The sequence below is a fragment of the Rhodamnia argentea genome, chromosome 10 (assembly GCF_020921035.1).
Source record: "Rhodamnia argentea isolate NSW1041297 chromosome 10, ASM2092103v1, whole genome shotgun sequence".
NCBI classification, from domain to species: Eukaryota; Viridiplantae; Streptophyta; class Magnoliopsida; order Myrtales; family Myrtaceae; genus Rhodamnia; species Rhodamnia argentea.
In genome coordinates, this window is record NC_063159.1 from 9,272,539 (window position 1) to 9,283,580 (window position 11,042).

An 11,042-nucleotide genomic window follows, 5' to 3' on the forward strand; every position below is an offset into this window, starting at 1 on the left:
ATTTTCAACCTCTGTCCGTATTCTTCGAAGTGATAATGTCAAAGAGTACTTTTCTAAGAATTTCTCTGAATTCATGTTCCAACAGGGTATTCTTCATCAATCCTCTTATTCGGATACACCACAACAAAATGATGTCTCCGAAAAAAAGAACCGCCACTTGTTAGAAATTACTCGTTCTTTGATGTTTGAAATGAACATAGATAAATCCGTTTGGGCTGACGCTATTATGACTGCGTGTTATCTAATCAATCGCATGCCATCCTCTGTTCTTAAGAGTGTAATTCCCCACTCTTCTTTTTCCTTATGACCCCTTATTTCATTTGCCACCTCGTATATTCGGTTGTGCCTATTATGTGTGCGATCATCGTCCAGGACTTTCTAAACTTGATCCTCGCTCTCTTAAATGCATTTTTGTGGGGTATTCTCGTATTCGTAAAGGATATCGATACTATTGTCCCTCTTTGCATAAGTATTTCACTACTGCAGATATCTCCTTTTTTGAGTCTACTATTTATTCTGATAATCTAGTAGAGCCTCCTACAGTGAATAATGATTCCTTGACATATGTTATTATGAAATCAACACCCACTTTAGAACCTCCCGTCTCTCCTCCACCTATCCAATATGTTTACGGTAGACGTCCTCGTCGGCATGTGGAGCCCCCTGCAGATGTATCTCAACCTATCTCGTCTTCTTCGTCTTCCGAACCCGAGGTAAATTAGTTACTTTCTGATCTTGATCTTCCTATTGCACATCACAAAGGAGTTCGTAGTTGTACGAAGCACCCCATTGCACGCTTTGTCTCATATTCTGGTTTATCTACCTCTTATCGAGCTAGTCTAATGACTTGATACACATCCTATTCCTAAAATTGTTGTTGAGGCATTATCTAGTCCAGGTTAGAGGACGACTATGGAAGAGGAACTATTGGCATTGGAACAAAACCAGACTTGGGATCTTGTTCCTTTACGTGCGGGAAAGACATCCATTAGATGTAAGTGGGTCTTCACTATCAAGGTTAACCCCGATGGTTCTCTTGCTCGTTTCAAGGCTAGATTGGTTGCTAAAGGATATGCGCAAGTTTATGGAGTCGACTATGGTGATACCTTTTCTCCCGTGGCTAAGATGACCTCTGTTCATCTTTTATTCTCTTTGGTTGCTTCTACTAATTGGCCTCTATTTCAGCTTGATGTTAAGAATGCATTTTTTCATGACGATTTACAAGAAGAGGTGTATATAGAGCAACCACCTAGATTTGTTGCTCAGGGGGAGTCTACCCATGTTTGTCGCTTAAAAAAAATCTTTATATGGCTTGAAACAGGTCTCCCGAGCCTGGTTCGGGAAGTTTATCGAGGTCGTACTCCGGTTTGGATTATGTAGATGTACTAGAGATCATTCAATGTTTTACTGGGTTTTCGAAACTGGTCGGATATTTCTTATAGTTTATGTGGATGATATAGTCATAATCGGAGATGACTCTACAAGGATTGAAGAGTTGAAACCGTATTTGCAACAGCAATTTCATACAAAGAATTTGGGATCACTTAGATTTTCTTGGGCATCGAAGTGGCATGTGCGAAGAAAGGTATTCATATCTCACAACGGAAGTATGTTCTGGATTTGCTTACTAAGACAGGTATGCTAGGAGCTAAACCACTAGATATACCAATGGAAGTAGGCTTGAAATTGATGGCAGAGGATGGTGAACTGTTAGATGATCCAAAAAGGTATCGAGGGCTTGTTGGAAAACTCAATTATCTAACTATTACTCGACCCGATATTTCCTTTCCGGTGAGTATTGTGAGTCGGTTTATGTCTTCTCCCCGTACCTCACATTGGAATGCCGTGATCAGAATTCTAAGATACCCGAAGAAAGATTTAGGTCGTGGTCTTATTTATAGGAATCATGGTCACAGAAGGGTGGAAGCCTTCTCAAATGCTAATTAGGCAAGATCTCCTATAGATAGGAGATCTACATCGGGTTATTGCACCTTTATGGGAGGAAACCTAGTATCTTGGAAGAGTAAGAAGTAAAGTGTTGTGGCTAGATTAAGTGCAGCATCAGAATATAGAGCTATGGCTCAAGCTACTTGTGAGTTAATTTGGATGCATCTATTAATTGAACTTGGATTCAAAGATCCCGCACCAATGGAGTTATGGTGCGATAATCAAGCAGCTATCCATATTGCTTCTAATCCAGTTTTCCGTGAGTGTACCAAGCATATTGAAGTTGATTGTCATCTTGTCCGTGAGAAGCTTCAAGCTAAAGTTATCTCTACTGGTTACATTAGGACCAGTGAACAACTGGCTCATTTTTTCACCAACTCCCTAGAAAGTAGTAGGGTTGAGTATATACGTAAAAAGCTGGACATGTTTAATATCCATGCTCCAGCTTAAGGGGGAGTGTTAAAGAGTAAAAAATGGTAGAATGGTCTTTATGGATTTGTGAGTCTTGTGAGTTTACCCTAGCATGTATAAGTATGTCGTTCTTTTCATCAAATAAATGAATTGAGTACTCTTACACCCTAGAATGCCCAACCCATTGTTTACTCTTGTAAGCATTTCTCTGTTTTCTACTCTTTCCCATTCTATTCGCGTCTGTAAATCGAACAATCAGATGACCTCATTTGTCCCTTTTGACACTTACAAAATGATTTGTAGAAATTAAGCAACTCGCAATCTCTTTCAATCTTGTCGTATTTCTAGATTATTTAACCTCAAAAGCTAGCCTCCAGCAGCAGCAGTAGCACGAGAGAGATATATTTAGTTACCATACATTAGTGTACACCATCTGCGTACACTGAAATTAAAACTAGTAATTTCCTGTTCAAGTATCGCATTTCGCATATATTATCCATCTGTGTTTTGAATTTACCTGTACAAAATTACATTCCGAGAAAGCATGTCGAACAATGGTTGCAAAAGAATTTCTGAAGTATTGACGAGGAATGTTAAAATTCCTTAGCTTTTTGTCTTAATTCGTTCAGCTCCCTCTCTATGTCTGAATCTTGAAGAGACCTACTTGTGCTGGCAGGAACTGTTCTGCCTGGTGGGAGCTCTCCTTTCTGATGAAGAAGGGGAAAAAATACAACATTTAAAGACGTCCATATTTTGAAGATAGACAGTTCATAAGATATTTGAAAGATGAATAGCCGATCTTCCCTTCTTTCCCCACTTCCGTGGCAAAGAGGAACAGGTAGAAAAGGCAGGACTTCTGTCATCGGTATTTTATCATGGAACTATTAGTTTCTGGGAGTATCCAAAGGTAGTCCTAGACATAAAACAGCGCAAATCTCTCACAATTACAGTATTCCTGAAATTCTGGCCTTGAAATGATACTAAATCAGGCCTCTACAAGTTCGAAGCATCAGTTCCAAAACTATGAAGTGCAATTGGGAACAATAAATTCACCTTTTAAGCCATGAATTGGTTATGCTATTTCATGATCTAAAATTCCAGTAGTTTTATCATAAGTAGGCCGCCGATCACTTGAGCTATTGAGTTGCTGTATGTGCCATCATGGTGATAGTGTTTAGTTGCTTGTCTTAAAAGAAAGCTGGATGAAAAATCAAGAGCCATACTGATGGGGAGTTACAAAATTTAGTCTTTTGACAAAACACCAAGCACAAAAGCTTTCACTTATTGCATAAAACTTCTAAAGCTTCAGTCTAGACAACCAACAGCCCAACATCTTTTCTTCTTTACTCACTTTTTCATCTCTCCCAGCTCTTAACGATATACATATTTATTTCTCATAGCCCAGTAAGTTTGCTATGCGTGTTAACTAGATCATAAATAAGTGAAAAAGACATTTATTGCAACTCTCTCCCAATTCAACATCAAAGAAAATAATAAACCAAACCAATACTATCTTCTCAGGGGGCAGAAGACCTACCATTGAGCTACCGGAGAGTTCTTTCTTCAAGTTCTCAAGATCATCATCCACTGATGAGCTCTCTAGCAATGCAAACTGCCAAGAAGACGAATACTGAGTTAGAAACTGGAAGCAATATCATTTGTTATAAGCATCATCAGTCTTGTTGAAGTATCCTGTATTGCTTATTTATGTAGCTTATGTAGGTCTTATCACATGCAGTCTCTTTCCTGTTAACAGCTTAAGCTTTAAGAATCAACTTTCTGACATGGCTTAGAGCCATATTTTAGTTGTCAATACCCCATATGGAATGGATTGTTTCGTTTGAAGTTTCATGTTTTGTCTTATCCTAGTTCTTCAATCCCATGTTTTGTTATTCATTCTCTTTGCATGTAACATGTTGAAGCTCCGACATCACATGGCTATGGGGTTTATGATGGCCTTACAAACATGTAGTCCCCCTCCACAAAATAGCTTAAACTTTTAGATTTGGCTATGGGGTTTAACACGTCTTTTTTCACATGAAGTCTCCCTCCACCGAATGCCTTAAACTTTTAGGTTTGACCTTTTGACAAGTCTAAACACAAAAAGTTGACATGTTGTCAAATGATACTGTTGGGATCAGAAGTGCTACTCGTGCCACCATTTTAATAATGAATCTGAATTGTTTAGACCCAAAATGGATGCATTGCAGTTATAACATGTCCATGGTTGACCTCAAAGAAGCTGAAGCTGTTGTGTTTGAATGGTAAAACCCCAGGCCATGGGTTCTTTCTTTTTCTCAAGGAAATTGAGAAATCGGTAACATGCTATGACCAGACCAAACGCAAAAGTAAGTTACATATTACAAAGGTTTAATGAGGAAAGGAAATCTAAAACGCCCAACAAGGACTCTTTGTCTGAATTGGCATTTCAGGCTTTCAGCTGCAGGTTACAGTTCGAAGTTTTGGCACAACATACCAGAGTTTACAGGGAAGCTTCACCAATTTTTAGTCAGTTTCACTAAAATCTCCTTTTGTCATAGTGTTAAAGATCTGTTCTAAAGGATAACTGCTTCATCCTAACAGTTTTTTAGGAGAAAAATATCTGCAAAGATAACTAACTGGGCGGAAAAATCGGAACCATTTTACTAATGAGGAGGACTAAATGTAAACATAAACCTAAGGAATTGAGAATGCAGGGATAAACCAGTTACCTTTCCTTCAAGATCATCCGTTGTCAACTGGCCTAGAGCATCTGCTTGAGATTCCATTGCCATTACTATCAAATAAACAGACAGAAAGTTTGAGATGCCAGTTTCATCTGACAACTTCACAGGTAACACTACTTTAAAACAGAAATTTTAGCTATTCTACTTTATGACCCTACTAGATACACAGCATCTCAACAGGCGGCAAAACATAATTTCATAAAATTTTAGAACCATTGTCATAAAAAACCATCTCAAGTTATCATCAAATATCTGTTAGTATCATTCTTTGCGTAAAATAAAATATGTCATGACAATGAATCCATCACTTGCAAAACCTCACCACCTCCAGTTTCTTTTTCCTTCTTATTTATGTCAAATTAAATCTTCTGTAAATAGAAGAAATTGGCGACCTAACTTTCCTTAAAGTTTTGGTTCTGTGGTCTGAGAGAGTTGGACTAAATCGCAACTGATTAAGTTGTATAGCAATCCTTGCAACAACAATGTTAACTTACATGACCTTAAATATACTCTAGCATGTACCCAATAAAAAATAGCCCCATCGATGTAATTTGGAGAGGCAGAAATTCAAAACTCCGTGCATTTTGACGGTGGGAAACAAAATTAGAAAATGAGAACAAGTGAAACCTTAATACAAGGTGGCAGTCCAATTGTTTTAGTTGGAACCACTTAAGCACAATGTACGTTCTACTTTTACATGCACAGCTGAAGATGTTTAACATTCAGTGTGCATGTTCTATCTTTACCCATTACAACTAATGTTCCTAAACCTAATAAATATATTGGCTTTATGTGAAGATTGTCACAGACAAGACTAATACATATTATATCATAGATCATTAAGCGGAACTTTCCAATTTAGCTTCAGTGTAGGGAAAAGATGAAACCTAAACAAAATACAATCCACTTTCACTTTCTTCCCAATCAAAAAGAAAAGGAGAATTTGCTATGGTTTTGTTCAGTTTGATTCTATTTTTATACTGATAGCTTCCTTTCCTTTCCTTTTCTTTTAAGATGCGTTCTTCTTCAAAGGACGAACAAACATGTCCAAAGTAACTGATACCCAGGAAATGTAGAGCACTAGTAGGAAGAAAACAAGCTTAATTCAAATCCTTATTCTCTTTTTCCATGTCCAGAACTCTAATGGAGGTGAATAACAGTCATGGTCCGACGCAAAAAGAATATATGCAGACTGCCCTTCAAGCAAACAAACAAAAAAATTCCATTCAGTAGAAATTTTACCTTTCTCTTCCATCTTTTCAAACGCTGAAAGGGCATTACTTGTGTTAACATTTCCTAGCATTTCGTTAACTTTGGTTGCAGTCCTAAGAAAGAAAAAGAGAAAAGAAAAAAGATGAGCATCTCATATGAGTGACAGAGCAAAACAGGAAGGGAAATAGCTATGGGAATGGCAGCGGCAAACTTTGCAGACTGAGCACGGGCTTTCAGAGTATCCTTTTTGGACTTTGCCTCTTGTATTTTGCTCTCCAAAAGCTACGCAAAAATGGAGTTCATGGAATGCAACTGTAACAAAATCAGTATCTCTATATGAATATACTCTGGAAATAAAATAACCAGAAAAGAAGTATGGCCAGTTTTCTCTTTAAATCCAGAGGCCTATGCATAACAATCCCCTAGGCAAATTTAACAACCATATTAAGCTACTCATTTGCTAGCATGTATTCCTTTAACAAAAAGCTGATCTTTAGCTAGAACTACGCATGCTATGAGTGCTTTCAGCTATTACGGAGTTGAGACCAACTATCTGGTGGCTGAAGCACATTACAAGTTACTCCAAGCCCATCGTTTTTTGTTACGCTTTTGAAAAACTGCTTGTGCTAACTTAGAAAGAAAGCAATGATTGGTTATAAGTAACATTGAAAGAGACATCAAGTTTATTTCAACGTATATTGCACTGCTTTTAATTAAAGGGCTCAAAATGACCTTTTTCTCCGCTTTTTTCTTTTCAAACCCACATCCTTTTGAACTGTTGTTTCAAAGCTAGTATAGAGACATAATTTAGTCAAAGGAATCTTCCCATCCCAATGGATTACCAGAGGTCATTTCTCACCTAAAGACTACTGGTGACTGAGTTACACAAGTATACTGCCCAAATATGCTTTCACTGCACATTTAGGGTTAAGTAACCTTGGCAAGATGAGAACTTGACATACCCTGGTATTTGAGACCAAATTATCAACCACATTCTTCTGTTGATCATACTGTGCTTTTAAAGCACTGGCATTGTCCTGAAAAAGAAAATATTGCATCGAAAGAGCAATTAGACATTTCTCACTAATACCTCAAAGAAAAGTAACATTTCTAGATCTAGCCATAAGTAAATGAAAATCATCTCAAGTTGCATCATATGTCTATTCAAGACAAAAAAAAAATAGTCGAAAAATAATTATGACATTTGGCAATAATTATGAAATTATCGAGACTTAAAGAAAAAGGATGTACACATACATATCACATGGTAATGAGTTCAGTTATAAAAGTAAAAGGTAAAGATTACAATGAGGTAAATGTTTGACCATGTTGAGAAACCTAAGCATCGAACTCCTTTGTTATCTATAGTTATCAAACAAAATTAACAAGAAATATTTGAAGAAAAATTAGAATGGATTGGATGAATTGTAATGTGTATATATGACAGACCTTTTATGTAATAGACAGAAGATTAGAACTTCACCTAATATGTAGCAAAACAAGGACTTCATGTGAGTCAAAGCTGAAGCAATTTAGAAGAAAATAATAGAGACATATGCGCATAGATTATTCTTTTCTTACTAAAAAGCACTCTGTTCCCCAAAGGTTCAAAAACCTTCCAGATCATGGAAGATTATTGTAAACAATGCATACAGATGTATAACCCAGTTATTGTATAAGTGCAGACTCAAAGAGCACAGGATAAAGCAGTCAAGAGCTATATTTGCTTTTGTTAAACACACTTCCTGAAAACCCTAATTATATGATCACTCAATATAAGAATCTGAAAGGAAACAACAAAGTACTATCATTCTCATCTCCCTTTGAGAAGCAATCTCCAGGGGAAATTATCCAATTTCAACTATTTTTTCAGGAACTTTAGCTTACTACACTGAATTAATCTAAAAGAAATGCTGACGAAATATTATTATTGACTGTCACTTGTGAGACAATGAAATATTTGTGCCATTCAGTTTGAACTTTTGATGCAGCACCTTCAAAACATACTAAGCTGTCAGTATCTTAACGTTTCAAAAGTGACCGTGATAGTTTGTAGAGAAGGTAATGTCTTATATTTCCTTGCTTTAACATAGTCAGCTGATGTGACCATAATTTCTGTTTCCTTGACGTTAGATTTGCCATATTGGCAGTCATGTGGCTTCCCGTCATCTCTCTCTCTCTCACTCATTACTTTGGCCCAAAAAAAAAAAAAAAGAAAGGAAAAGAAGATTTGCTGACTTGGGAAAACAACATGGATAGTCCACATCATTATTTTAGCCCAATCAATGCTGACGTGACAATGCACATTAGAAAAATTCACATGACGTGGTGGTATAGTTAATGAAAGGACGGCATTGAATGGATTTTTGAAAGTTCATGGATTAGATTGAAATAAAAAAGAAGTGCATGGAACATATACGATATTGAAGAAAGTTTCAAGGACCACCCATGTCATTATCCCTATATTCCGGGACAATGAATATCTTGCTGGCAATCTCATCACAATCAGAAGAAACTAAAAATAGAGCAAGATAAGAGAACACCGGTTTTAGTTAAGTAATGGTCCACAACTCCAAAGAAGAATATTATGAAAAAAAATTTGCAAAATAAAAATACAACTTACAGCATAAGATTTTCTCCTTTTAAGAGCCTCACGTGCAAGATCTTCCTCTCCCTTCTGCAGAGCCAGTTGAGCCTTGCGATACCTAAGACAGAGAATTAGTATCGTACAACAATAACCTCATCAAAATTAGCGGAAAACTAGTCTAATCCCATATACCACTCTCCCGAGGCCTGCTCTGCGGCTTTATATTTGTTCTCCAACCGCTTTTGAGATGCAATTACCTTTAAGGATCACATGGGATCTATTTAGAACAACATTCCAAAGTAACAAGAGACAAACTATGGTTAATAAACTAGGCAACTTCATAACAAAGATCATTTTGAAGCTTCTAGGAGCAGGAATTTTCAAACTATACTACTCTTCATCAAGCTCGAATCACTTGCTGCTCACCTTTCCACATTTAAGAAAACAGAGAATTATATATTGAAGAAGCGAAGTGAATAAGAAGAAGTGAAAAAAGACAGGACAGAAAGAGAAGGAAAACATGCAGCAAGAATTGGAAAGCTTACTTGAGCTGTTGCTTGCCTCATTTTTATCAAGTCGTCATTCATTTCAAGCACTGTCTGTTCTAAAATCTTCTCTGGATCTTCAAAAGTACTTATGACTGCATTGGCATAAGACTGCAGTTGGAAAGAAGTGAATCAGATTATATGCTGAAATTGAAAGCAAAACAAGATACTGTGGTGTGAATATGTGAACAGATCCATGAACTCAACCTTGACCACGCGAGCAAACCGATCAAAAAGATTCATACGAGCACCAAGAGCGCCACCACTTCTTCTTTGACAATCCGATCCTTTGCAACGAGCAATTCTGAGTTTTGTAACTCTTAAAGCCCCGACTGCATGAATATTTATGTTGTGTATGTAACTGTTCAATGAAAAAGATATATGGTGGAATTGCACTATACACATAAGTTTAAGACTTTTGGTGCCCTTATCCCTTGTCCAATAAGTATTGCAAAAGAACAAATATGCTTTCAACTCTGGTATAGGCAGAGTAAAGGTACAACGTCTAGAGTTTCCAGTTTTAACCGCACAGGATTTTGATGATGTCAAACAGAGGGTCGTGCATCTCTAAGGGAGAACATCCAACAGCATGCTACAGACCACTTAAACTTGGCCAAGCGCGTTGCCCCATGGTAAGAACCTCTTCTATAGATCTTCGCAAGGAAACGCATATCCTCTTCATTTGAGGTCTGGCAGTTCTATCATTTACTGCAGACATGGAAGCATAAGGTAAATAAACTGTCTCTCACATCTATCTCTACGCAAATAAAGCCATCTAAGATATCTTCCAATGGCTCTGGGAATGCTTAACTTCGACCTAAATTCTCTCCCTGACGAAAAAGGAGATAGCGGACTTATCGCCTCATGGTGTTCTCACAGTGCAATCAAAGGCCTCTTTTTTTTTTTTTTCCATCCCTTTCCTTTCTTTTCAAAAAATCTACCAGGAATTCATACTTTTCTCGCGAAATACACTATCAAGGGAACCTATCTCCGCTTCTGATTTAGTCATCACTGTACTAAACATGCGAGGGGAAACATTCCTTCTCATCAGTAACATCACGCCGCTAGAACACAACCCTAATAGGCATCGCACTTTGGTTCCTTTTCCTTCTTCCCGCAGTCGCATTCCACACTACCAATCAGGAAGTTCCAACACCAATGCAATCTCTTCAAACCCACTGCCTGTTCTTTCGCATTCGCCCATAAGCTTCCAATCCCATACTCCAAAAACAATCAGTTTCACAGGGAACGGAAAAATCACTACAGTCAGCACTTCAACTCGGAGAAAACCGGTAAAAATCTAGCGAGAAGACGCACCTCCGCCGTTGAAAAAGGAGGTCATGAGAGGCTTCTTGATGATGCAGAGGCCATCGCCGGAGCTTGAGGAAGAAGCAGGCAACGTCGGCGGAGTCAAACCTGCGAAAGTCTGCAACTTCACGGCCATTGAGTTCGTTCTCGGACTGAGCTCTCCGAAGTTCAAACGTTGCAGAAGAAGTACATGTAGGAGGAGGACGACTCGGCTGGGAGGAGTGCGCTCCCTTCCGGGATAATATTTATTTTATTTTTAAGTCCTAGATTAAATTTCATTTTCCGGAAAAGGGAAAAATGAGGAAA

At 37.8% G+C, this 11,042-nt stretch overlaps 1 protein-coding gene across 1 annotated transcript; it reads right to left on the reverse strand.

Moving 5' to 3' along the window:
- Positions 1 to 2,799: 2,799 nt before the first annotated feature.
- On the reverse strand, positions 2,800 to 10,964 carry LOC115739180 (membrane-associated 30 kDa protein, chloroplastic-like). Its single transcript, XM_030672176.2, has 11 exons — positions 10,746 to 10,964; positions 9,636 to 9,760; positions 9,429 to 9,539; positions 9,076 to 9,140; positions 8,920 to 9,001; positions 7,259 to 7,333; positions 6,508 to 6,578; positions 6,327 to 6,409; positions 5,070 to 5,134; positions 3,896 to 3,970; positions 2,800 to 3,065 (listed from the first exon to the last, which is right to left on the reverse strand). The coding sequence occupies exons 1-11, from the start codon at positions 10,870 to 10,872 to the stop codon at positions 2,952 to 2,954; spliced, it is 993 nt and encodes a 330-aa protein (XP_030528036.1). The 5' UTR covers positions 10,873 to 10,964; the 3' UTR covers positions 2,800 to 2,951.
- Positions 10,965 to 11,042: the final 78 nt, after the last annotated feature.